The sequence below is a fragment of the Macaca mulatta genome, chromosome 12, assembly GCF_049350105.2.
Source record: "Macaca mulatta isolate MMU2019108-1 chromosome 12, T2T-MMU8v2.0, whole genome shotgun sequence".
NCBI classification, from domain to species: Eukaryota; Metazoa; Chordata; class Mammalia; order Primates; family Cercopithecidae; genus Macaca; species Macaca mulatta.
Window position 1 is genome coordinate 135,478,178 of NC_133417.1, and position 27,746 is coordinate 135,505,923.

The window sequence follows — 27,746 nt, forward strand, 5'->3', positions numbered from 1 at the left end:
TTTTTCTTCTCCTTTCAGGAGGAAAGGATGATGGCTGTCCCTCTCATGTATCTACACAGAAAATCCATCATTTCTATATCCCTTATATATGAGTTATAGTCTATTTTGAATAGAAAGATTCCATTAGCTTTCTTAGCATTGCCTTTTGGTTTGTGTATGGGAGACAGACACTGCAGTGTTGCTCTGGCTGATGAGCTGGTTGTGAATATCAGTAAAGAATTGTTTTCCCTGGCCCAAATACCTTGTGTTCCTGCAGCACTCATATATATATATATATATATATATATATATATATATGGACATACCAATGCAAGTGGAGTAACATCTCAGACCCTTTACAGTTCTTGACAAAACACACATCTATGCACAGCTGCGTAGATGGCCAGCAGAAACCTCTAAAGGAACAGGTCAAAAATTGAACTCTAAAAGTTATCCCCCCAATATATTTACATCTTCCCTCAGCAATGGGAATTAGCACTTACTCATTTAAGCCAGAAATTGAAGAACGGGCCTGGATTTTTCTCTCTTTCTCATCTGTAGCTACTATGTCAAATCCTGTCAACAATACCTGCAAAACTGATCTTCAATTGGCATTCTTTTCTGCATCTCCACTGTCAGATCTGAATCCAAGCCACTAAGAACTCTCATGGCATCTGCCCCAAAATGGCTGTCCTGTCTCCACTCTTTCCCAGGTCCAACTCATTCTTTACACTGTAGCAAAATTGAGCTTGGATTGTGTCACTTCACTGACTAAATCTCTTCAATGGCTTCCCATTGCATTTAGAATAAAATTCAATCCTCCACAGCTTGACCTATAAGCCCTGCATGAGCTGTTTCCAGCCTCCAGCTTTCTCTTGTACTCTCGTCTTACCTCTTGGGAGGCTTTTTTTCTTATGTTTCCTTTTTGGAGTTGACCAGACACATCTTTTTCTTTTCTTTCCTAAAAAGAAAGGATAATGTTTTATAGTTACAAACATTGATCTCCCAATCTTATATGTCAGTGATATTCAGCTTTTACTTTTGGCCTTCAAACCACATTGCTAGGAGGTCACTGGTGACCTTAGGTGATGCTACTTCAGGGAATAATAGGGGAAGATGGACTCTAAAATGACAGAGGAAAAGGAGAAATGAAGAAATGGAGACAGGGAGTTTAGGTAACTCACTTCTAGAAGTTTGGTTGTGAAATGAAAGAGAGCTATGGAAGTAGTTGAAGTGAGATGGGAATCAAGATAAAGCATTTTTTAAATGAGCTATGATACACGTAATTATTGTCTGAATGCAGACTCTTGTGTGAGAGATACTGCTGTAAGGAATACTTGAGAGAGAAGGGATCATGGATACTACAAGATGAGGTGGAAGGATTGCCTTAGAAGAGAAGGAGGGAACTCAGAGAGGAGGAAGACAGATATAGTTAGGGTTTGCAGGGCCAGCAGCACAAATAAGGGGATTCTCATCTGATATCTGCTTATGGTGCAGGAGGGAAAGTCATTGATTGGGCAAAAAGCAGGAGGTGAGGGGGTCAGAGGTTTGAAAAATAGAGCTTGAGGTTTGAAAGGATTATTGCAGGAAGTAGCATTGTCACACAGTAAGGAGAGATGATTTGTGCTGGAACCATGAAGACCAGTGAGTGTACTCTGCCCTGCTGTGGAACTCTCTCCAGCACTGCTGGCTTTCAGACGCAGTGTACAGGAAGTCAGATGCAGTGTACAGGAAGTCAGATGCAGTGTACAGGAAGTCAGATGCAGTGTACAGGAAGTAGGTAAGTAGGGTCTTCCAAGACTTGCCAGAGAGTTCCAGGAAAAGGCAGAGAGGAAAGGCAGATTTAAGATAATGGCAATAGATTACTGAAATGATGACTCTTGGACTGTGAATTAGTGTCAATGTTAAAAAGCTGGGCAACAAAGAAAAGCAGATGATGGCTTGGAAGGAGGAAAGGCCAGTGGACTGGTGATCCAAATGAGGTTGAAGGAACTTTAGAGGAAATAATAAATAAATAAGAACAGAAAAACATGTTTTTGATTCTTTTTGGTTTGTTTGTTAGAATTGGACTGGGAAAAAGAGTGATCAGAGGTTGAATGATAGCTACAGAAGGAGAAAAGCTCAAGGATAGGTATCAAAAAAGGAATTCTGAAATTAACTGTTGGGAAATTGAGCCAGATGTGAATGATGATAGGGTCTATAGGTTGCCTTTGGATATGGGAGGCCAAGAATTGGTGGAGGAAAAAGTCATGGAAAATGAGAAGATGAAGGATTTGAGGGGCCAGAGTATTGGATAACAGAGTTGTCTGTTATCCATGTGTACCCTGAAGGCATCTAGGATGATGCTGTGACTTGAAATGACAGAAAAACAGCCTTTGAAAGGATTATTGGGGAAATTATTGGATGTTATTGATGATGAGTGAGCAAACATTTTAATTGAATGGTTAAGCCTCAAAGGAGAGGATCAGGGAGGCAGGGGCTGGATGGGGTCAGTAGGCAGCAAAGGATGGACATCTAACCTGCCTCTCACCATGAGGTGTGAGTGATGGATGGCAGAGAATGCCCAGCCATGTCTTAAGAGGAAGTGGGTTCCTCTCTGGGGAACCAACTTTCAGTTAAAGACGGAAGTGCAATTAACACAGAAGTTGTGAATATAGGAGATTGATTATTTTCAGAAAAGGCAATTCCAATGGCATATTTCAATATCCCCAAATGCCTTCTGGTTTCCTGATAATTTTCATAAAGACCTTTCTGTAAGATGCAGTGAATGGAAATAGCAGAAACAAACTGCGTGTGGCATCAGGACTGTGGTCACATAGTGGTGCTCTTGACAAGACACAGAAAAACAGAAAGCAACTCAGAATTCACCCTTCTGACCTCTACAGGAGAAATGCTTTCCTTACCTTTCTTGTTTGAAGGTGTGCTGGACACCTCCTGGGGCTTTTCTGGGTCATTTGGTTCTGGAGAATCATCTCTTATCTCTGACAAAAGAAATATAAGTCACTCAGAGCTCAGATCCAGTGAAGAGAAAGTGCTGAGGGAAGTCAATGGAAGAACTAGAAAAGTAGAAAGTACATGCAGCCCAGGGCTGGAAAGCTGCTAGCCCTAAGAATTCCCTGGCTCTGTCTTGATTTTTACTAGCTTGTGGTTATTATTACCTACGTGACCATCACAGGGAACTCGGGCACAACTGCCCCACAGCAGAGGCTCAGTCTGATCCTTTTAGAGAGATTATCTTATGGATGGAAGAGAAGTGAGTGAAGAGGGTACAATGAATGGAAATTGCAGAAATAAACTGTGCTGGGTATCATGACTCTAGTCACTTAGTTGCTGCTCCCAGCAGCCCTTGCGCAAGGAATGAAGCTGAGAGCGGAAAGTGGTGACATTGAAATCTGATGTCCACGATGGAGGGGAATGTCTTTGCTGTATGAAAAATACATCTTATTGCTTTGATGTCTGTGCACGGATATTCTTTAACTGCTCTATCTGTGGTTATTTTACTTGGAGAAATAGCAAAGAAGGCTCAGTGCCTTATATATTTCTGTATACAAGGATGTTTGAAGAAAGCAGGAGCAAGCTTGTGCTTCCTAGCACCTGTTAACAGCAAAGATATATAAAGCTCTGCTAGCTTTTGCTGCACAAAGAAAGACAGAGGATTTGAAGCCATTACAAATAAAGGCCCATCTCACATAAAGCTGTCACCTTTTTCTTTACACACTGCTATGAGATTGGTCTCAAATGCTGGCCTGCGTAGGAATAGGTGACTGAGGCAGGTAGCAAACGGTCATTAGACCTTTGGAATAATTTATTACCTTTCAAATTATATTAGTAATATCAACTCTTAAACTCCAAACGACATAGAAATGACCAGGGTTGAAAGTGAAGATTCCCCACCATTAGGTTGGGGCTTGGAAGGAGGACCATCCGTGTCTGCTGCACCATCACTATTAGGGCCACACAGTGTTTTTATTCGTTTTCTTTCATTGACAGAGCAGTTTTGAGCACTGCTTTATTGAAGAGGCTCAGAAGAGTGGCTCCGTCAAACAGTCCAGCCTGACTCAGTTCCCTGTGCTTTCCCCTGGGGTTCCTGCCACAACCCCTTGTGGCAGGTGAATGTTTCCCTTTCAGGCACTTTGTGGTATTTGGAGTCCAAGCCTACAGGTACTGGTGGGGCTCTGTCCATCATCATCTGTGGCCCTATCCAAGTCTACCTTTTCCAGACTTGCCTCCTTTGCCCTCCCCCAGGGACTCTGTATCCATTCAAGGGTCAGATCTCCTGCCTGTTCAAGCTCCCCAGTGCTGAGTGAACCGGAAGCTGGGCCAAGATTGAGAGGCGGGAGGAGAGCCCCCTCCCTAGAAGATCTGAATGGCCTTTCCTCTAGGTAGACACAGAAACAAAGGCAAGCTTTCAGGTTGACTAAACCAAGATTACCTGGCATAGAGCCCAGCGGAGAGTGGGGCGTCTCTTGGGGGTCTTCTTTATCTTTTATTTGGGAGATCAGGTTGTCACTGGCCACTGAACGGAGGAAGAAAAAGTTTCAGATCTCAGGAACAGCAAGCAGGGACCAGAATGAGGAGGAAAGAGAATGCTCTATTCCAACAAGTAAAAATGACAGGGTAACTGAGCAACCAAGGCCTGGGGAAGGATGGGATGGAGTGGGAAAGTAAGCAACCATTCACTCTCAATTAGCCGCTTGTTCTTCCATTGCTGTTAGCTTCCTGATTATGTTAACCTTTTTGGATGGTAGGTATTAGAGGAGTAGATGAAATATTATTTGGATCGAAGAGGAACCCTCTTCTCAGTACTGGAGAGCTCGGGATCCATGATATCATTTTTGACAATGCCCAATATCATACCATTCTTATATTTAATGTAATTAAACTCCATTATGACAATGGTTTGGGGAGGGCAAGTGATACAATTTTAGAAGCTACATATCAGGTCTAGCAGACCTGTAGACATTTTATCATCTTTTCTAGTAATTTTGATCATTGCTCTTAGAATCCAAACCACATAAAAATGAAGAATGTTGAAACTCAAAGGCCCCGATAATCAGGTGGGGGTGAGGAATCAGCTAAGGGTCACTAGTGTGAGTGTTACACAGGTTACTTGTCAATTCAGAATGGTGTTTTGGTTGTTGGTTTGTTTTGCATTACTGCATTGGTGAATTGGCCCCTTCTGTTTCTTTTCCTTTGTCACGCCCAGTTCCTTTTCCCATGGTTCCCACCATAGCCTATTGGTTGGCAGATGCATGTTCTCCCTTCACAGCTACCCTGAGCTAAGCTGTATCAGCCCCAGTCGGTATTACCTGGCACAGTGCTAGCGAGGAGGCTGGGCATCTCTTCTGAGTCTTCTTCCTCATTCATTTTGGATGTCAACTCATCATTGGTCACTGAAGGAGGAAAGGAAATTATTACAGATTACAGCGACTGGATGTCAGGGAGGAGGGTGAGTGTTAAAAGTGCCTGGAACAGATAGAGCATCAAGGCACAAGGGCAGTGGGTTGGAATGTCGCAGGTGTGGGAAGCAGGTTTTCTAGACTCTAGGTCTTACCCACTCCCCGGCAGTGCTCATAGTCCCTCTTGAAAAGGGTTGTGTATGGATAGGTGGGTGCAAGAGAAGAACTAGGACAATACAAGTCAAGACGCTGGGATTGGAGGCAACATGGCACAGGCACCTTAGGCTGAGGATATACGGGTGTTGGATGGGATCTGCTTCTCACCTGGAGTGCTTCTTCCTTCCTGGATGAGTCCAGAGAGAGGCAGGACAGGGTCAGATGGGCTGGGCGACTCACTCAGGATCTCATCGCTTTGCTGCGAGGATGTTCCAGGCTCACTGACTCTTGGCGCACAGGGTGAAGAGCTTGGTTGAGGCGGTTGTGGTGGGGGCAGCGCCAGTGGGGTACGGAGGGAGCTTCCTTCTGCTAGGCCAGTTGGGGCTTCAAGTAGGACTGGTGTGTCTCTGCTCTGCTGTTCATAGGAAGCGCCAACTGGGATTGGTGAAGGGACACACATCAGTACCCTGGAGACTCAGAATTACTTGGGGAAGGGGATTTCTTAATTCATGCCTTCCAATAGGATGGGGCCATGGAGTTATTCATTGTCCCCCAGGTGCAGAGAACTAACTCATTGTCATCATTATCCATTTGTGGCCCATTTCTATTTTATTTATCTGGTTTGGGCATTGAGTGCCACAATAACTGCATCTAAGCCCCGATCTAATACCAAAATGGTTTCACACAGAAAAGTTGAGTTTGGGTTTGTACGCAGGGATTTAATTTTCTTTAATCTTGGTGTCATATGATTTAGTCAATAATGAACATGCTATAGTTTTAAAAGAGGTCTCTGTTTTCATAAATAAACAGATCACACTTCCCCAAAGCAAATAAGAGAAAACAAAAATTCCTCAGCAGGTGTATTAGGACATCTATATTCTGGTTTCTGTTCATTTCTGCAGAGTCAGCTTCTGCGGCTTCTATTGTACCCTGTGATCTGGTCACACCCAGCTTTCTCTCCCATCCACAACACCCCAGACCCTTGGCTTTCCACATGCTATTCCCTTGCACGGCTAGTGCTGGGTTTCTCTTAAGATTCTTCTCCATAATTTATTTCAGAAGTAAAATGGTCTCAACCAGTGAATGGAAAAAGGAAAGGAACTTCAAATTTTGGAAAGGGATCCAGAACAGAATCATCAAGTTGAAGATCCTGGAAGATGACTGAAGCTCAGCCAGGTTAGGGGCACATCAGTGTGTGGGTCTCCATGGCTTTCAGGTGTTCTTAGCACAGCCTTTAAAGCCATGCCTCTCCTAATGTTCTCTGTATGCTGCCAGGACAGTGGGCCCTACCTGGAGGTGGACTTGCCCCTTTCACTGTCCCTTTAGCTCAAGAAATCATCTCCCCCTTTAGGTGGAAGCCTTTTGATGGTGAAGTGTCAGAGAGCAAAGGAGGAACTGTCAACAATGGTGATTCCACTAATGAAAATATCACAATCCAATGTGAGCTGGTGGTCCTTTGCTTGTTGTTCTGAGGTAAGTGAACATATGATTTGGCCAGTGTTTTACTTCCAACCTAAAATGACTTTACTGCCTGCTCTCTTTCCCTGGCTGCTTTCTTCCCAGCTCTGCCACGGTTCTTTTTCCTGCTCCTTTATTTATCCAATCTCTTTTCTTTCTCCATGTACTCATGCTCCATTCTTTCTCAGACCCTCTCTTTCTGCGGCTACATCTGCGGTTCCCTCCCTTTCTCTGTAGCTACTTTTCTTCCCTTCTCTAGCTTTACAATCTGCCTTCCAGCTGTCCCTGTCTGGACTAGTGGTTAAAATCTTGGGCCCTGGTATTGGGAGACCCAAGTAGGACTCTTGCTCTGCTTCTTAACCAACAAGTAATTGTGGGAAAATTACCTCTGGGCTTTAATTTCTCTGTCAGTCAAATGGGGATAAAAATGACTTCAAAGGGTTGTTTTAAAGATGACATGAGATAATCAAACAAAGTGTTTGCGATAATGCACCATAAAAAGATACTTAGTATTATCCATCCTTACTCATTTTTCTTCCTCCCTGACTCTCCTTGTCCTTCCACTAGACGTGATCTCTGTAACTTTGCATTTCTGTCATTTTATGCATTCCCTATAGATTGTCCAGTGTGCCAAATTCTATGATTTTTTCCAAATTCATAGCACACGTAAGAAATGTTTATGTCCTCTAGAAATTCATTTTAGAGAGCTGGAATCAGCTTTAGCAAGGGGCTGCTCCTGAAGCTGTACCAATGAGAGAATATGATCCATTCCTCCCCAGAGAGAAAGTGGGGGATTAATATGCATATTCCACAGGGCTAGAAGTAAACCCCGACTTTTACCATAGCAACTTTTTAAATGCAAAAAGGACTTGAGAAATCTCATTACCACGTTTGAAGCTTCTGTAAATCGTCACCAGATTGGGATATTCATGCAGGTTAATTTGACTGAACAATGTCACCAGAAGAGACAGGTTAAAAGTCCTCTCCAGTTGGGTGAGAATGTTGTGCACCACTCTGGATACAGGGACCAAATTTCTACAGGCTTCCAGAGATTCCTTAAAAAATGGAGTGAAGGTTTTTATAAATGACTATAAAATCGAATGGGAAGTTATACATTTATGATTTTCTAAGTTTTAAGAAAGCTACCTTACTCTTTTAAGAAGAAATTTAACATAAAATATATAGTCATAGTCACATTCTCTAAGGTAGAGCGGTCACAATTTTACCATGCTTATTTTTGAAACTTTACACATATTTGGATGACTATCAACAAAAATAAATAATTTAGCTTTCTTAAAGTAAGTCTATATTCTGAATCCAACTTTCAGGCACATTTGAGACGAGAGAGAAATTTGAAGGAAGGAAAGTGGAGTTAAAGGATGCTACTACGTAACTGACTCTTTAATGCTCTGAGCAGGATACTTCAGCAGTGGTTCTAGTGATGGTCACAGAGGCAATTCTGCTGGTTGCTTGTTAGCCTCTGCTCAGTCTCTCTCTGTGTCTTTCAAACTTGAAATGACCCGAATAGATTCCAGCCACAGAGAAGTCTCCCTGAGAATTTTCCTTGCTGAGAGGATGGACAAAAGGAGAAATATGGCAAGAGAGGACTGATTGCAAATACTTATTGAACATCTACTAGGCTCAGTCAGCAAGTCTTTGGGTACACAGCACTGAATAAGACCAACATAGAGCTGCCTATATTTGGGGGGCAGGGTAGGCACCGTCAGGTGGAGAAGATGGGCATTAATAAACACAAATACCCATTTACAATTGAGAGTAGTGTTATGGAGGGAAATCATAGATTGCTATGGAACTGAATAACTAAGAGGTCTTAATGAGATGAGTGGGCCAAGGAGATATCTCTGAGGGGCGATCTCTGGGCTGTGATCTGAAGAGGAAGTTGGGGCCAACCAGACTGAGACTAGGGAAGATTGCTGGCACTTCCCCGAGTCTAGGGCTCAATAAATGCTTTTAAAAACCAAAATTGTATAAAAATAGGTCCACTTTGTCCACATAGCATATCTTCCAGTGCCTGCCTGTCTCACATCAGAATGCACTGTGAGCAATATAAGCTGTTATAAATTGGAATGATGCCTGTAGTGAGTTGAATTGCCTAATTCAACTAATTCACTAATGCCTGTAGTGAGATGCCTGTAGTGAATTGAATGGTGCCCCTCTCAGCCAAGATATAGCCATCCAGAACCTGTGAATGCGAACTTACTTGGAAAAAGTGTCTTTGCAGTTGTAATTTTTGAGATATTTTCATCTTTGATTTGAGATAAAATCATCTTTGATTAGGGTGACCCTAAATCCAAGTGTCCTCAGAAGATTAGGTTGAAGACTCAAAAGAGAGGTGATGTAGAGATGAAAACAGATTAGAGTGATGTGTCTACAAGGCAAGGAACACCAAGGATTTCCAGCAGCCACCAGAAGCTAGGAGATAGGCAGGGATCGGATTCTCCTTAGGGCCTCTAGAAGGAATCAACCCTGTCAACACCTTGATTTTGGACTTCTGGCCTCCACAACTGAGAGAATATATTTCTGTTGTTTTAAGCTACCTAGTTTGTAGTCATTGTTACATCAATGACACCCTAGAAACCAATACAGCCCCTGTGACACCCTCTCTCCTAACTGCCCCCACCTTCTGTGATAATGAACACACCCGGGCTGGGCCTTCCAAACTCTGGAAGCCCTGGTGGTTTGTGGTTTGAGATCTTAATAATCAGGCATATTTGGTGGGGGCTGGGCTGCCATGGAAGGGTTCAACATGACTCACCATGTACATTGTCTTAGTGATGATGGAGTTGTCTAGGAGTCCTTCAAAGAAGGGAAATGGCTTGTGTATGGCATAGGCGATCCCCAGCTTCTGGTGCATGAAGTGCTGAAAAAGAGCCTCTTCCATGGCTCTTGTCATGGTGAACATCCTATGGAAAGAGGCATGATAAAAAATAGAAGCAAAGGCCGGGCGCGATGGATCATGCCTGTAATCCCAGCACTTTGGGAGGCTGAGGTGGGCGGATCACCTGAGATCAAGAGATTGAGACCATCCTGGCCAATATGGTGAAGCCTGTCTCTACTAAAAATACAAAAATTAACTGGGAGTGGTGGCGTGGGCCTGTAGTCCCAGCTACTTGGGAGGCTGATGCAGGAGAATCGCTTGAACCCGGGAGGTGGAGGTTGCAGTGAGCCAAGATGGTGCCACTGCACTCTAGCCTGGGTGACAGAGCGAGACTCCATCAAAAAAAAAAAAAAAAAAGAAGCAAAGACCTTGAGGAATGCGGGGAGCTTCTCTCTGCATTAAATGGGCAGATCTAAAGGTAGGCATTCTGGTCCCAAAGGCATCCTTAGTACCTGCAAAGCAATGTCTGCCTAAAAGGCTCATGGGTATAGGAAACAATGACAATTCCCAGCAACAATGGAGGCTGAGAGTGACTGAAAATATAATGACAGAATCCCAAGGCGCTGCAGGTAAACATAAGGAAGATATTAAAAGTAGCTAATATTTATAGAGTGTTTCCTGTGTGCCAGACTTTGTTCTAAGGGTTTCATATGCAGTAACTTATCTGATCTTCATAAAACCCTTGTGAGATGGCTCCTATGGCCGCACCTGTTTATACTGTTGAGGACACTGAGACATAGAAAGGTTTAATAACTTGCCCCAGGGTTGCACAACTCGAGAGTGTAAGAGCTGGGAGCAAATCCCGATTCCAGGCTTAGAGTCCTAACTATGTGTTTCATGGCCACATTGATCTGGGTTAAACAAGATGACCCGGGCTGTAGCTGAAGCCATTAACTAGCAATGCTCATGCAACAGGGACCACCCTAAAATGGGTAGAGTCCGGCTGGAAACCTGATAATATTTAGAAACTTTAATAAACCACTCCCAATCTTCAACACAAATGGGCCAAGCATAAATAAAAGCATGAGGGCTGAGAAAGGCATACTTAGTAAAAGTGACTTAACTGACATGTTCAGTGCCACCATTTCATGTCTCAGACATGTGCCTTTTCCCATGACCATGCAGCATTTATTAAAGATTGGCCATTTATGGACCATGAGGAGATATCAATAAGTTCTAATGGGAAGAAAATTTATAAATGACATTCTTGACAAATTGTCAAGAAAAGGAAAAGCACTCACAAAACATTCAATCAACTTGAGGATTTTTAACAAACAGAACAAACGTGGATTCCATTTTTCCAACTTCATTTTGTGTTGAACAGAAAACTAAATTGTAATTAACAACTGTTTCCAGGGATTTAATCCCAGTGGCGGATTAAGCACCATAGTCTCTTTCTCCTCATTCCCCAATGTTTTTAACTTGGCAGAAAAAAGTACTCATGAAAAGAATAATCTGCAATAGCCCTGGAAAACAAGAAAAGATGCCACTGAGAATCTGTGGTCGGGAAGAAGTCTTAGAAGATAGAGAACAGATAGGAGAGAAATCTACTATCCACAATATGCCTAGGGGAAGGAGATAGTGCAAAGATCAGTGCAAAGTCAGAGAAAGTCAGAATAAACATATACTAAGAAGAGGAAGGGGTCTTGGGGGCTCCTTTTAGAACAATTCATTATACAGCAGCGCTCAGCACAGGAAGTCTGGAGCTTCCTCATTCTTCGTCTGTCATGAGTCCCAAAGATGAAAGGGAGGCACAGAGAGGTTAGTAAGTCACACAAGGTATTCAGTGGCAAAGCAGAGCTTGTCTGACTCTAAAATCCTGTTTCTCTCTATGCAAGACACTATATCTCATATATGACTGCTTAGATTTTTATTACGTAAAGAAATTTTGCAAATGAATAAGCAAAGACAAACATCCAACTAGAAAATAAAAAAGCAAAATACATGAACAGAGAGTGATAAAAGAATAAGCCAAATGTGCAATGAATATACGATAAGCATGTTAACTAGCTGGTAGAAAGTATAAATGAAGGCTAGGCATGGTAGCTCATGCCTGTAATCCCAGCATTTTGGGAGGTCGAGGTGGGAGGATCACCTGAGGTCAGGAGTTCGAGACCAGCCTGGCCAACATGGTGAAACCCTGTCTCTACTAAAAATACAAAAATTAGTTGGGCGTGGTGGTGCACACCTATAGTCCCAGCTACTCAGGAGGCTGAGGCAGAAGGTTGAACCCAGAAGGCAGAGGTTGCAGTGATCTGAGATGGTGCCATTGCACTCCAGCCTGGGCAACAGAGCGAGACTCCGTCTCAAAACAACAACAACAAACAAACAAAGCGTAAATGAAGACAATTTGATAACATATTTGTCTATCAAATTGGCCAAGATAGAAAATAATAGCAATAATCTCAGACACTGTGAGTGGGAAGGTCAACAGGTCCAAATGTTCTGGAGGCTGATTCAGTAATCAGTGTCCAATGCCCTGAAACATGGGCTCCTTTGAATTTCCACTTCTAATAATTTATTTCAAGGAAATAATCATGAGTGTGTTTAGAGAAAATATATAAAAAGTTCACGATACACTAGAGAGGAAATTAAATGTACTCTCATTTTTTCTTTTCCACCAGCTTCCCAAATACCTCTAGTCATTTACACAACGGATAACAGATGAGCTGCCTATTGCCGGCAGTGTAGGATGAGAGCTTAGGTGAGGGTAGAGGGCAAATCTCGGTTCCATTCACAGTAACAGGCTGGACTCTATGGCGAAAAAAAGAGGTGTCAGTGTTCCCTCCATGTGCCCCCTTTTAACAGTCTCCTAATAAGTACCACGTGCTTGAGCTCTGACAGAGCCTCCGAGTTTCAACAGGTGAACTCCACCCTGCAGCTGCTGCCGGAAAGTTAACTGCAGTCGCCTCTGCAGTCGCCAAGGGCGAAGAATAAAGCAGCAAACACAGAAACTCACCTGGACTTTGAGTTTGTCGTTCCTGCCCCTTTCCAGGAGCTGGGCCGGGGATCACTCTTCGAAGATTGGGAGAGTTACAGGGAGATGGTAGCAGGCAAAACAGGAAGTCCGTGCTTTGACAAACGCAGTAAGGGGCCGGGCTTCAGAGAAAAGAAAAGTGAAAGTTTTCAGAGTTTGCCAAGCAGGAAGCTGAAGGCAGGTCAGTGCCTGCAGCCTCTCTCCACCTCCTCATGGGCGCTTGTGAGGCTCCCGGGACGTCTCGGCAGTTGGGGTTTGGGGGCGGGCGTGCTGCCAGTTGGGATCAGCCCAGAGAGAGGCGTATGGGAGGAGGAGGCATAGGGGTCCCTCCCCAGCGGCAGTGGGAACGGGGAACTCAGCGTCCAACTGCTTCCCTACCCACATCTATTTTCCCATGACTTGTCCTCATTCTGTACATTTTAGGTTGATGAAAATGTTCTCAAATTGGATTGTGGTGATGTTTACGTAACTGAATAAATTCAGTGGAATTTATCCAGTGTGTTATCAAACTAACAGCACACACAAAAAAGAGAATGTGCCAGAAATGCCTAGAATTTGTCAGGATAAGATTATTACAAGAAATTGAAATGCAAGGGAACCTGCACATGAACTGGAATTGTGCAGAGGCAGGCAGACCTCCAGGCAGAAAAATGGCTGAGAGCTGGGCAGGTAGTTGGGAGCCTGGAGTCTGAAGCAGAGCTGGGGCCTGCTGATTCCAGAGCAGCAACTCAAGGGCTGGCAGGGACACCCCTTCTCATGCCCCCTTTAAAGATCCCTAATATACATTGACATGTGGGGCCTATGAAAAATCCTTAACTATTGGCCAGGCACAGTGGCTCATGCCTATAATCCCAGCACTTTAGGAGCCCAAGATGGGAGGATTGCTTGAGCCTAGGAGTTTGAGACCAGCCTGGGCAACATAGTGAGACCCCATCTCTATAAAAAATAAAAAAATAAAAAATTAACTGAGTGTGGTGGCATGTACCTTGTAGTCCTAGTTACTGAGGAGGCTGAGGCTGGAGGCTTGCTTGAGCCCAGGAGTTCAAGGCCACACAGAGCTATGATTGCACCACTGCACTATAGAAATCGATGTAACTTTGGGCCAGGCATGGTGGCTCACGCCTGTAATCCCAGCACTTTGGGAGGCTGAGGCGGGTGGATCACGAGGTCAGGAGTTTGAGACCATCCTGGCCAACATGGTGAAACCACATCTCTACTAAAAATACAAAAACTAGCTGGATGTGGTGGCGTGAGCCTGTAATCCCAGCTACTTGGGAGGCTGAGGTAGGAGAATCGCTTGAACCCAGGAGGTTGAGGTTGCAGTGAGCTGAGATCGCACCACTGCACTCCAGCCTGAGTGACACAGCAAGACTCCATCTCGGGAACAAAGAAAAGAAATCTATGTAAGTTTGATTAAATCAATAATTCTCAAATGTATAGGACCCCCAAGTTCCCCTACCAGGACACCCACAAACTCCTCAGATACAAGATGGCAGACATGGATCTAAAGTTGAAGAAGCTTTGAAACCAAGACTAACTGCACAAGAGCGAGCCCTTCTATGCAGGAACAAACACAGCATATCCCACCCAAGTATGTACAGAATAGCAGACCAGCTTTGCAGGTAATGGCTGTGGGTGAAACAGAGGCATGGAAGACACAGCCAGGAAAAATGCAATGCTGACAGCTGAGGAGAGGGTGCATTGATGCCTCAGCACGCAGTAACATACGGTGCTGTGATGCAGGGGATGGTGGTGGTAAAGGAATTAAGGAATTAAGGTTATTTTATGGAAATGTCACATGTCACTTACCCTCCACATCACTTGGATAGCCCCTTCATGGGCGTCTGAGGAGCCTGGCAGCAAGAACTTCTTCCTTTAGATCTCTTCAGAGATATACCAGGCAAATGCAAAACAAACAAACAAAAGTAAAACAGGAGTGGGAAAATAAAGTCAATGTCAAATCAGGCAAAAATTGTTACATGAAAAAAGACAGCTGTGAATGAGGATGAAAGATGTTTATTCTAAGCCATATATGCTTGGCTGGGCACAGTGACTCAGGCCTGTAGCTTAGCTAGCACTTTGGAAGCCTGAGGCAGGCAGATCACTTGAGGCCAGGAATTCAAGACCAGCCTTGCCAACATGGCAAAATCCCATCTCTACTAAAAACACAAAAAAATTAGCTGGGCGTGGTAGCACATGCCTGTAATACGAGCTACTCAGGAGGCTGAGGCATGAGAATCACTTGAATTCAGGAGCTGGAGGTTGCAGTGAGCTGAGACTGCACCACAGCAGTCTAGCCTGGGCAACAGAGTCAGACCCCGCCTCAAAAAAAAAAAACATGCTTGACAATATGGTAATAATGGGAAAACCTCACCTGTTAATTCACATGCTAGTGATTAAGTACTGAGAATCTATTAAAATTATATACAATTCTTTTTAGCTTCAGTTTATTGAGGTATAAAATTTATTCATTGTAATGTACATTTTACCAAATGTAAGTACTACACCAGTCAAGATGCAGACCATTTCTAGGCTGGGAGAGTCGCTTGCGCCTATAATCCCTGCATTTTGGGAGGTCGAGGCAGGAGGATCGCTTGAGCCCAGGTGTTTGAGACCAGCCTGGACAACAGAGCAAGTCCTCATCTCTATAAAAATACATTTTTAAAAATTAATTGGGCATGGTGGTACATAGCTGTGGTCCCCGCTACCAGGGAGACAGAAGTGGGAGAATTGCTTGAGCCCGGGAGGTCCAGTCTGGTGAGCAGTGAGAGAGTGAGATCCTGTCTCACAAAAAAAAAAAAAAAAAAAAAAAAAAAAAAGATACACACTATTTCTGTTACCCTAGAAAGTTCCCTGTGTTCTTTGCAGATAATCCCCTCCTTAAGGCCAGCACCAGGCAACCACTGATCTGCTTTCTGTCACCACAGATTAGTTTTGTGTGTATTAAGGTGTTTTTGTTTGTTTTGTTTTGTTTCAATGAAGGCACATGGAATGCACTTTTGGTGTATGACTTTCTTTTCCTCATCATCATGCTTTTGAGATTCATCCCTGCTGTTGTGGGTCAGTAATTTATTCTTCTTTAGCTGGTATGCTGGCCGCCAAGATCTTGCTCATCCTGTCTGATCAGCATGTTGTCACCAGTGTCATCAATCAGTCTGACATTCTTTTTTTTTTTTTTTTTTTTTTGAGACACAATCATGCTCTGTCATCAGGCTAGAGTGCTGTGGTGTGATCTTGGCTCACTGCAACCTCTGCCTTCCAGGTTCAAGCGATTCTCTTGCTTCAGCCTCCCGAGTAGCTGGGACTACAGGTGCATGCCACCATATCCGGCTAATTTTTGTATTTTTAGTAGAGACGGGGTTTCACCATGTTGGCCAGGATGGTCTTGATCTCCTGACCTCGTGATCTGCCTGCCTCGGCCTCCCAAAGAGCTGGGATTACAGGCGTGAGCCACCATGCCCAGCCCAGTCTGACATTCTATGGGATGTTCAGGTGATCCAGATATCATTCAACTATATTATAACAAAGGGCAAGTGAGTTAATATAACCTGCCTAGACTGCCTACTTTCTTAACTTAGTCCTCTGGCTTTCCCATACATTCTGTGAGCTACCCAATATAGTTCTAAGAAATTGACTTTTTGCCCGAGTTTTAGCCAGAGTCGGTTTGGATTATTTTTACTCCCAAATCCTGACTGATAAAAATGTTGGGTACCAGAGGTTGAATTATAGGCAAGAGATATTCAAGGAAATACGATCAATCTGGGATTGGTTATCTGACATAATTGGACATAAAAACAGTGAATGTCCCCATTAGCATGCAGAGTCAGGAGTTTGGGAGTCATGAGCAAACATGGGTAAGAGAGAGAGATCCAGACATATGCAAGACCTGGTAGGCACAGTGACCCTGCCTACTGAAAAAGGTGTCCTCATCAGTGTTCTGGAGTCTGTCCCGACCACATTGGTCTCTGTTCCTTTGGTAGAAAGAAAGCAGAGGCCGGGCGCGGTGGCTCAAGCCTGTAATCCCAGCACTTTGGGAGGCCGAGACGGGCGGATCACAAGGTTAGGCGATCGAGACCATCCTAGCTAACAGGGTGAAACCCCGTCTCTACCAAAAAATACAAAAAGCTAGCCGGGCGAGGTGGTGGGCGCCTGTAGTCTCAGCTACTCGGGAGGCTGAGGCAGGAGAATGGCGTGAACCCGGGAGGCGAAGCTTGCAGTGAGCTGAGATCCGGCCACTGCACTCCAGCCTGGGCAACAGAGCGAGACTCCGTCTCAAAAAAAAAAAAAAAAAAAAAAAAAAAAAAAAAAAAAGAAAGCAGAAGTGAGAAAGGGGTAGAAATTTCTTGCACTCTATAATTTGCAAACTTATGTATGCAGATTTCCTTGCATATGTGTAATGAGCCAGAAAAAGTAGCATTCGGGAGCACATCTTTTGGAAAAATACTGCTTTGCCTCTGGCTTTTTAATCCTCACTACTGCTCCGTCACTGGCCCTGGGTTCTACCCATACCCTGGCTCTCATCAGCCCCCTGTCTTTGACCCATTTTTCTGCCTGGATTCCTAGTCCTGTGGTTTTATTTTTTATATTTGCCCTTTGCTTCCATTTATCACTGGACTTTATGCTAATATAGTATGTTTTTGTAAATTGTTTCAAATCCTTTACAGAATGAGGGCTGGGTATAAATGAAAAATTGTGTGTAAACATAAATGTAATACAGCTATCCTCCTGTATCATATTGTCCTTGAAGGTCTAGATAATCTCAGCTCCAAACCATTTCCCCATCCAATGAGAAGGCTGTCACTTTCCTCAAGATTTCAGTGAGATGCTTGAAGCTCAGTTTTCTCCCAGTCACCCCTGGCTGCAGTTGTGAAGTGCCCACCGTATTTGAGAAAACTTAGAAATGCACCTCACTTTTCTGCCCAACCTCTGCACTTGCATTTGGTTGGAGTTGAGATAGTTGTCTTTTACTTCTGTCTGCTTTCATGGAGTGCATCTCCCCTACTTTATAATGCATGGTATTTCAGTTCTCTCTGGCGCCATGTCCAATCACTGGGCCTAACCCATCCAGCCCAGGCTCACTAAGGTGCATGGCCAGCCCTGGAGCCTGACTGAAGATTTCAAATGCCTGGTCTTCACTTGTCCTTCTCAGCCACCTCAGCAAGGGGTAGGGACAAATATGGAGTTTACTTCCTCCTCATGAAGGCATCTTACCTCAAAACAACTTCGACTTGCTTGAGTTGAATGACTTTACAACCCTCTTTCCTTGGCAGGAAAAAGTGACCCCGTCTTCTGTGGCCTCGTGGGGCTGGCTTTGCTCCTCCTCCCTTGACTGAGGGACGTCATGGAGATTGGGTGGAGGGAGGACTGTAGAGTTGGTGCACCTACGTCAGCTGGTTAGGCAATTTCACTTTTCTTTTCCTCTTTGGCTGAGCCCCGAGGGGCAGTTGGCAGCTTTACCTCAGAGCTGCAGGAAGGGAAGGGGCAGTGAAAATCTAATCGGGTGTGATCCTAGGCCAAGCTCATGGCCCAGCGGGGCCAGCAGGGGCAGATGGCAAGTGGAGACAGCAATCTCAACTCCAGGTGGGTCATCGTCTCCTTTCCCGTCTGTCCTTCATTTCTGGTAGGGTTCCCATTCATACTTGTTATTTAATGTCTACCCAGCTTCACTCTACACGTATACAATAGAATTAGGTTACAAATAAATAACGAGGCAATCAGATTTTTTAAATTGCAGGGATTGGCTGTTGGATAAACTCAGGGATGCCGTGACTCACATCATCTTCCTATTCTCTTACATCTGCAAATGGCTGGACTGGAGCCATTTGAACATCATGCCCCTTCTGAGGCTTTGCTGTAGGATTGGATAATTCCCCGTGACCTCTGAACCCTCTCATCTTCCCCAGGCCTCCTTTATCCCCACTCCAAAAGACAACTCTGTCTAAAAAAGATCTTTTTAGAAGAATTAAAATCCAAATGCCTGTCTGTTGTCACACCTGCCAGGCTGTGTAGTTGGGGACCAGCTCTGCTCTGAGCCCATCTATGTGGCTTTTAGCCCTAGAGTCAGTTCAGGATCTCTGAATACTTGGTAGGAGGAAGTGAAAGAGATGAGACCCAACAAAAAAGGCAGCAGGTGGAGAGTGAGTACTGCTTTTGCCTTTTTTATTCTTCTGTTCTGGTATGTTTTACATATCTGGTCAGAGAAGCCTGGAAATCATCTTTAAAAAATATAAGACAACGAGACCAGCCTGACCAACATGGAGAAACCCTGTCTCTACTAAAAATACAAAATTATCTGGGTGTGGTGGCACATGCCTGTAATCCCAGCTACTCATGAGGCTGAGGCAGAATAATCGAGTGAACCAGGAAGGCAGGGTGAGCTGAGATCGTGCCATTGCACTCCAGCCTGGGCAAAAAGAGTGAAACTCCATCTCAAAAAACAAAAACAAAAACAAAAAACAAGAACGTCAATACAGTCATTTCTTCTTATCTGTGGATTCTGTATCCATGGATCTAACCAACCATGAATGCAAAATATTTTCTAAAAATTAAAAACATAAATAACAACAATAAAAAGTAATATAAAAGTTTAAAATACAATATAACTATTTGTATAGCATTTACATTGTATTAGGTATTATAAGTCTAGAGATGATTTAAAATATACAGGAGGATGTGCATGGGTTATATGCAAATACTATACCTTTTATATCAGGGACTTGAGCATCCATGGATTTTGATATCCGTGGAGGGTCCTGGAACCAATTCCCCCTGGATACCAAGGGATAACTGTACATTCTTGATAAAAAGGAAAACAATGTATGAAATGTAAAAGTCTATGGAAACTTGTCTAATTGGGACTCTGTGCCAAGGCTACTTGTGGCACTGGTACAGCCCCAAGAAAGCAAAAGCTGTCGGTATCATCAGCAGTAGTGGTGGCCCCAGGCTGGTTTTCAGTGCCCAGTGCCACCACTCCCAGACAGGCATCCCAGTCATCTCTTTCACTTGCTCTCTAGCGAAGGGAAGATGAGCCAGCGGAGCTCAAAGTCCAGGCAGCCCATGGTCACCAAGTAGGAAGAAGATGGCACTGAGAGGTGACGATGGGGTAACGCTAACCTCAAAGAATGAGTCAGGAAGTGTTGCCTCTGCTCCTATTTTTGGAAGAAATTGTGAAAAATGATGTCATTTCTTCCTTAAATATCTGGTAGGATTAGCTAGTGATACCACTTGGGCCTAGTACTTTCCTTTCTGGAGGGCTATTAAGTATTGATTCAAATTTCTTTAATAGATATAGGCCTATTCAGACAACCTATCTCTTGTGCAAGTTTTGGTTAGTTTGCCTCTTAAAGAATTTGTTCATTTCATCTGTGACCAAATCTGTAGGTGTGGAGTCTATAGTTTTCTTTTATTACCTTTTCATTGTCCGCGGAATTCATAGTGATGACCCTTCTTTCATTCTGATCATTTCTGTCTTCTCTATTTTTTTCTTTGTTAGCCTGGCTAGAAGTTTATTAATTAATTCTTTGAAAAGAATCAGCTTTTGGTTTCATTAAGTTTCTCGAATGTTTTCCTGTTTCAATTTCATTAATTTCCACTTTAATTATTATTATTATTTTTTCTGCTTGCATCAGGCTTAAATGGCTCCTTTTTTTCTCTAGTTTCCTCAGATGAAAGCTTGGATTATTGATTTAGATATTTCTCTTCTATTATATGCATTTAATGCTATACATTTCCTTCTAAGTGCTGCTTTTGTTGCATCCCATTCATTTTAAGAAGTTGTTTTCCTTTTCATTTAGTTTAAAATATTTTTAAATTATTTTGAGACTTCTTATTTGACCCTAGAACTGTGCTGGTTAATCTGGAAATATTTTGGAATTTTCCAGTTATTTTTCTCTTACTGATTACTAGTTTATGGTCTGAGAACAAACTTTTATGATTTCTATTCTTTTAAATTTGTAAAGGTATGTTTTATGGCTCAAAATGAGGTACATCTTGGCAAATATTCTGTGTGAGCTTAAAAAGTACATGCATTCTGCTATTGTTAAATGGAGTATCATATAAACGTCAGTTAGATCAAGTCGATTGCTATATCCTTACTGATTTTCTGCTTGTGTGATATGTCAATTAATAAAAAAGAAGTGTTGAAGCCTTCAACAATAGTAGTGAATTTGTCTGTTTCTCTTTAACGTTCTATCAGTTTTTGCCTCATACGTTTTACCATTAGTTTGCTAGTTGCATACACATTAAGGATTGTGTACCTTCTTGAAGAATTGACAATTTTATCATAATGTAATGCCCCTCTTTAATCCCTGATGATTTTCCTTGTTCTGAAGCTGCTTTGTCTGACACTGATATAGCTACTGTAACTTTTCTTTGATTCGTGTTGGCATGGTGTATCTTGTTCCATCCCTTTATCTTTAACCTATCTTTTAAAATATATTTACAATGACTTTCTCATAGACAACATATAGTTGGGTGTTTTGTGTTTTTATGTACTCTGTTGATCTCTTGTCTTTTAATTGGTGTTTTAGACCATTGGCATTAACGTGGTTATTAATGTAGTTAGATTAATATCTACCACATTTGTGAATGTTGTTTTGTACCTATCGTTTTCATCTTTTCTTCCTTTTTCCCTGCCTTTTCTGGTTTAATTGAGCATTTTATGATTCTATTTTCTCTCCTTTCTTAGCATATCATTATACTTCTTTTAAAATGTTTTTAGTGGTTCCCTGAAGTTTGTAATATATATTTACAGTGAATCATGTCCATTTTAATTACACTCTATCACTTAATGAGTAGAGAATACACCAAGCAACTGAACATCCCAAGTTCTGTCCTCCTGTTCTTTTTAACATTGTGAAATGACTGACAATGTTAAAAAGAACAGGAAGGCTTCTAGTCATTCCACTTATTTATGTCCCGTAACCACTCAATATGTTGTTGATATGATTAATTTGAACAAACAGCTTCATTTTAGGTCAAGTTGGAGTAGGAAAAATGAAAACGTTTTATTATATCTGCGTTTATTTCTTCTCTGATGCTCTTTCTTTCTCTATGTAAATCTGAGTTTCTGGCCCATATCATTTTCCCTTTGCATAAAGAAATTCTTTTACCATTTTCACACGGGGTAGGCTTTCTGACCATGAATTCCCTCAGTTCTTGTTTAGTTGAGAAAATCTTGATTTCTACTTTACTTGGAAGGTTAATTGCACAGGATGTAGAAGTCCACATAGGCTTTTTTTTTTTCTTTCATCACTTTAAATATTTCTTTCTACTTTCTTTGCTTGCATGGTTTTTAATGAGAAATCTGATGTAATTTTATCCTTCTTTCGCAGGTAAGGGTTGGTTGGTTTGTTTTTTTTTTCCCCCACCCCCTGGCTTTTTTCAATATTTTCTCTGTCTTTTGTATACTGCAGTTTGAATATAAAACTGTGATTGCCAAACTAGACTCTTCTTGTCCGCTGCCCAGAAAAGCCACACACTGCAAATAGTAGGAGTTGCAGGAGAGAAAGAATTTAATAATCGCAGGGCCAGACAAGCGGGAGATGTTTCTCAAGTCCATCTCCCCAAGAATTCAGAGACTAGGCTTTCTTAAGGATAGTTTGGTAGACAGGGGCTGGGGAACAGGGAAATGCTGATTGCTTAGGTTGGGAATGAAATCACTGGGGGCTGAAGTGATGTTCCTGTGCTGAGTCATTTCCTGGGTGGGGGTCACAGGACCTAGTTACCAATCCTGTGGTATTGGCTGGTCCGTTAGAATGCAAGGTCTGAAAAATACCTCAAACACCAGTCTTAGGCTTTACAATACTGAAGTTATCTATAGGAGCAACTGGAGTGGTTATGACTCTTGTGACCTCCAGCTACATGACTCCTGAACCATAATTCTAATCTTGTAGCCAATTTGTTAGTTTTACAAAAGTGGTTTTGGTCCCAGAGGAAGGAGGGGGTAAGTTTTGGGAAGGGATTGTTATAATCTTTGTTTTAAAGTTAAACTATAAACTAAATGCTTCTCAATGTTAGCTTGGTGTACACCCAGGAGTGAGCAAGGACAGTTTGTGAGGTTAGAAGCAAGATGGGGTCAGTTAATTTAGATTTCTCTCACTGTCATAATTTTTGCAAAGGTGGTTTCAATATGTCTAAATCTAGATCATTGGATATTTATGCCGCTTGCTGTTTGATGAGCTTCCTGAATCTGTGGTTTGTTGTTTGTCATTACTTTTGGAAAATTCTTGGCTATCACTACTTGATTATTTCTTCTGCTCTATTTTCTCTTTCTTCTCCTTCTCATATTCCAGTTACATATTTGTCACACTTTATGAAATTATTCCAGCATTCTTGGATATTGTGTTCTGTTTTGTTTTTCCTCTTTTTTTCTCTTTACATTTCAATTTGAGGAGTTCCTTTTGACATATCTTCAATTCACTGATTCTTTCCTTGGCCATGTCCAGGCTACTGATGAACCCATCAAAGGCATTCTTCATTTCTGTTTCATTGTTTTTTATTTCTAGCATTTCATTTTTCATTATGTCTTTGAGTTGTCATCTTTCTGCCCACTTAACCATCTGTTCGTGCGTATTGTCTGCTTTTTTTAAGAACCCTTAAGATATTAATTAACCATAGTTATTTTAAATTTCTGTCTAAAAACTGGAAAATCCATCATATCTGAGTCCGGTTTTGATGATTACTTTGTCTTTTCACACTGTGTTACTTCTTGCCTTTTGGTATGTCTTATAATTTTTTTTTAAAGTCAGACATGATAAGTCAGGTAACAGGAATGGAGGCAAATAAGCCTTCAATGTGAGGTTTTATATTAATATGAGTAGGAAATGGGCCATATCTAATGTTTATTCTAGCTGTAGGTGGCAGAGGTATCAAATTCCCCTAGCGTTCTTGTTTTTCTTTCCCCCTGCTTTCTCTGGGTTTCTCTGAGAACTCCTTTTTAAATAGTCTGTTTCTTGCAGCTCTTCCAGCTGTAATCTGCTGTTATTATAGAGGAACTCTGTTGATGGAATGGTAACATGTCAGAAGGGAAGTGGTCTATAATCTTATGATTATATCTCAATCTTTTAATAGAACTGCACCTTGGACTGTTACTTTCAAAAGAATTTCTCCCTCCACCCTTTTTTAAAAAATTTTTTGAGATGGTGTCTCGCTTTGTTGCCCAGGCTGTAGTGCAGTGGCATGGTCTTGGCTCACTGCAACTTCCGCCTCCTAGGTTCAAGCGATTCTCCTGCCTCTGCCTCTGGAGTAGCAGAGATTACAGGTGCCTGCCACCATGCCCAGCTAATTTTCTTTTGTGTTTTTAGTAGAGATGGGGTTTCACCATGTTGGCCAGGCTGGTCTCAAACTCCTGGCCTTGTGATCTGCCCATCTCAGTCTCCCAAAGCACTGGGATTACAGGCGTGAGTCACCGTGCTCGGCCTCACCCTCCACACTTTTTAGAAGTGACAGGATGTCCAGAAGAGGCTAGATTTTGGTAGTCACCCTTCCCCTAGAATGGTTAAAGCATTTTCCCTAGAGAGTAGGCCTTTGTTATGGAGAATGCTTTGGTTTTTAAAAAAACTTTTCTTTTCCCTCCTCCTGTCAGAAGGATGAAGAGATTTTTCTTGGGGTTTCTGGAGGTAAAATCCACAAAAGGTTGGGGCCTGCCCTGAAATGATGACCCCCAGGAGTTTCCCACACTCGCTCATGCTGCTCCACACTCAGCCTCTAGCAATTCATCAAACATAACATTGATGTGTTCCTCCCAGCCTATGACTCCAGTGCCTTCTGCCTCAGGTAGTTGATCTTGGACAATTCTCTGGATTTGCCTGTATCTGCAGATTTGGGGGCAGTTTGCCTTGTGACTTCAGTTCTTTGAGAGACAGAAGAAAAGCTGTTAATTCATAGTTTGTTCAGCTGGATTTTAGTTGTTGTTGTGAGAATGGAAGCAATGACTTCCAATGTCCTTGCGTGTTGAAGCTAAAATCAGTGAGTTTAGTGAACTTTTACATTTTTGAAGTTTAGACTCTTTCCTTAAGACAAACTTTCTTTTTGTTTAAAATTTTGGTTTTATTATAGTATTATCTTACAGCCAGAGCATGTAACCTGTTCAATTTCTCTTCATTATTATTTATTGAAATTACTTCAGGGCCAAATACATGGTATGATCTTTTGTGTTTAACACAGTGTTATTAAAAAATCAATTTTGCCAGTTTTTAAAACTTACATTTTATGTATCTTTGTTCTTTTACTTTTATCTACTTGAGAAGCTAAGAATTGGAAGTAAAATGTTTTTTAACAGCCATGAAATATTTTCCCACTGGTAATCTTTAATCTTGCTTTTTAAATGTGAGTATTGAGAATTTTACCTTCTTTCTCATTTGTATTTGCTTAATGAAACTTGCCCATCTTTTGACTGTTAACATTTTTAATGTTACTTTATCTCTGTTGTGTCTCTTGTAGTTAGATTCTAGTCTGGCCATTTATAATTTAAGATAGTAACTTAATCTGTTTTAAATATCTTGTTGCTTATGGATTTTTTATTTTTATATTTTATGCCTCTTTATTTTCTATAAGAAAAAGAGCGTGTTTTCTTTCTCATTATTTTGTAAAGTTTATAGCCTCATTTTGACTCTATTCGTTACACTTGGGTTTCTAATTAATTCTTTAATGTATATTTCTCTGAGAGCATCAAATTTATAACTGTATCATTTGAATTTTTATTTGAAATAAGTTATTTAACTCAATTTTTTACTTGTCCTCACTCAATTAAAAAAAACTTTACCAAGTATCGCACCACTGCACTCCAGCCTACGTGACAGAGCGAGATTCCGTCTCAAAACGAAACAACAAAAAAAACTTTAAAATAGAATCTAAAGCTTAAGATTGAAATTGCTATAATTTTATTATATTCAGTATATATCCTGTCTTTTTAGAACAGTCCTTCTCAAATATTTGGATTCAGGATATTTTTGTATTTTTAAAAATTATCGAGAACCCCGAAGAACTGGCTTTTGTTTATTGGGTTATATCTGTTGCTATTTACCATATTAGAAATTAAAACTTTGAACACTTAAAATATGTATTTATTCATTTAGAAATAATAGTAGTGAATTTATTACCCGTGAATATAAGTGATGTATTTTTACGAAAAATAATAGAACTTTTCAAAATAGAAATAAATTAGCCAGAGGATTAGCATTGCTTTACATTTTTATGCATCTTTTAAATATCAGTAGAAGGCAGCTAGACTCTCCTATCTGCTTCTGCGTTCAATCTGTTGTGACATCACAGGACATTTAGCCTCTGAAAAATTTCATTGTATGTTCATGAAAGAATGAGAAAGAAAAAGGGAAAATAATATGTTATTATGAGAACAGTTTTACCTTGGTGACACCTGAAAGGGTCTTGCACAATCCTAGGGAGTCTCTAAACCCCACTTTGAGAATTACTGTTCTAAGATAATTTATAAATAATTATAAATCAGGATTTTAACTGGTTTTTAGTGATGCTTTCAGTTCCTTTACAACAATACTTTATGGATACTGATTTCTTGATTCTGTTAATTGTAGTACTTCATCAAATAATTTGTCCCACACAGTGTCAGTAAAAATGGAGTAGGGTGCTCTATAGGAACAAACAATTCCCAAATCTCAACGGGTCACCAGGCCTCTGCTCAGAGGACCCTCATCCTGGACTCTGTCTCTGGCTGAGGAGCAGCCACCCCATCTGAAATGACAGTCACTGTGGTAGAGGAACAGAGAGCGTGCCTAACCAGGTGCTGGCTCTGAGCTCTTCTGCTGGAGTGATTCCCATTGCTCCAAAGGAGGTCCAATCTTACCTTGGCCCAGAAGAAAAGAACATTGAAAAATGTGTGACCAACACAGAAGGTGCATGAGCAAAATATTTTTTGAGTCCTTGTCTGTCTAAGTATTGATTCTGCCCTCATACATGAATCATTGAACAAGGTATACATCTTTCCATTTTAATTTTTTTGGACCCATTCTCAAGAATTGGATGGGTATACACTGTTTTTTTTTTTTTTTTAGTAGTTTCCTCTTACCTCTAGGCTTATAGGCTCGCATCATTATTTTAGACATTTAGCTTTTCAAATTTATCTATTTTTCCCTTTAGGGCTTTTCCCCATTTGTTCTGGGAAATTTTGAATTTCCAAGGTCTCTGTTTTATTTTCTGGTTGTTTCTTTTCTGCATGGAATTTTTGGTACAATATATTCTCTTTTTGTATGATAATATTTGTTGTTTAGAAATTCTCTTTTGTTCCCTGAAACATCCCTATTTCTGCTAGGGTACTTCTTTGCCTTTTGCTTATCTTGGTTTACTCCTTAATGTTGTAGGTTTCCACACATGCTGTGGTCTGTTGTAGTCTGTTCATGCTTACCAGCAAGATGCTGAAAAGCAAACTTGAAACTCCATTTAATGAGATGGGCTTGTAAGTTTGTGGGCTTCACTGAGCAAATACCAAATGCCTGAAGTCCTTCTCTCTGAGTCATTTATATTTTTCTTAAGAAGAAACCTCCACTCTTCTGCCTGATTGTGGGTGTTCTGCGTCGTAGAGCAAACCGTTTTTAATTTCGCCTCTGGAACAATCTCTTGATTTTCATCTCTGCATCTCCTTTTCAGCCACCACTGCATCTCTGGGAGGCTGCAGGACATGCTGGATCCTTTTCTGACCTCAGGAACCATCCTCCCCCTTCAATAGCAATGAGTACCCCTCTGACCGTTTTTTGTCTGTCATATTTAGGTTAAAATTTCTCATCTAATTCCTTTCTCTTCATCATTGTGACTTTAATTCCTTTCCTATCATTTTAGGAGACATTCTAGTGAGAGAGGAGAAAAACAGTTGTCATTAATCAACCATTTTAAACCAGAAGTCTTTTTC

The 27,746-nt window shown here is 41.6% G+C and overlaps 2 protein-coding genes across 38 annotated transcripts in view; one reads left to right on the top strand and one right to left on the bottom strand.

Annotated features, from left to right (window-relative positions):
* SP110 (SP110 nuclear body protein) overlaps positions 1 to 12,967 on the bottom strand; it is a 40,801-nt gene extending 27,834 nt beyond the window's left edge. For 14 of the 23 annotated variants that reach the window (XM_077957802.1, XM_077957789.1, XM_077957801.1 and 11 more), the window contains exons 1-8: positions 12,851 to 12,967; positions 9,769 to 9,916; positions 7,879 to 8,047; positions 5,703 to 5,969; positions 5,289 to 5,372; positions 4,412 to 4,495; positions 2,883 to 2,960; positions 872 to 940 (exon numbers count right to left, since the gene is read on the bottom strand). In XM_077957802.1, the coding sequence (XP_077813928.1) occupies positions 872 to 940; positions 2,883 to 2,960; positions 4,412 to 4,495; positions 5,289 to 5,372; positions 5,703 to 5,969; positions 7,879 to 8,047; positions 9,769 to 9,915 (898 nt within the window). In that variant the 5' untranslated portion in view covers position 9,916; positions 12,851 to 12,967. The remainder of the gene's footprint in view (positions 1 to 871; positions 941 to 2,882; positions 2,961 to 4,411; positions 4,496 to 5,288; positions 5,373 to 5,702; positions 5,970 to 7,878; positions 8,048 to 9,768; positions 9,917 to 12,850) is intronic. The other 9 variants (XM_077957796.1, XM_077957804.1, XM_077957795.1 and 6 more) reach the window with 1 other exon arrangement.
* A 5,285-nt stretch (positions 12,968 to 18,252) lies between these two features.
* The window catches only part of SP140 (SP140 nuclear body protein), a 91,253-nt gene continuing 81,759 nt past the window's right edge, over positions 18,253 to 27,746 (top strand). For 3 of the 15 annotated variants that reach the window (XM_077957781.1, XM_077957767.1, XM_077957774.1), the window contains exon 1: positions 18,274 to 18,448. In XM_077957781.1, the coding sequence (XP_077813907.1) occupies positions 18,390 to 18,448 (59 nt within the window). In that variant the 5' untranslated portion in view covers positions 18,274 to 18,389. Of the gene's footprint in view, positions 18,449 to 21,987; positions 22,201 to 22,343; positions 22,812 to 27,746 lie in introns of those variants that run through there. The other 12 variants (XM_015111314.3, XM_077957769.1, XM_077957771.1 and 9 more) reach the window with 9 other exon arrangements.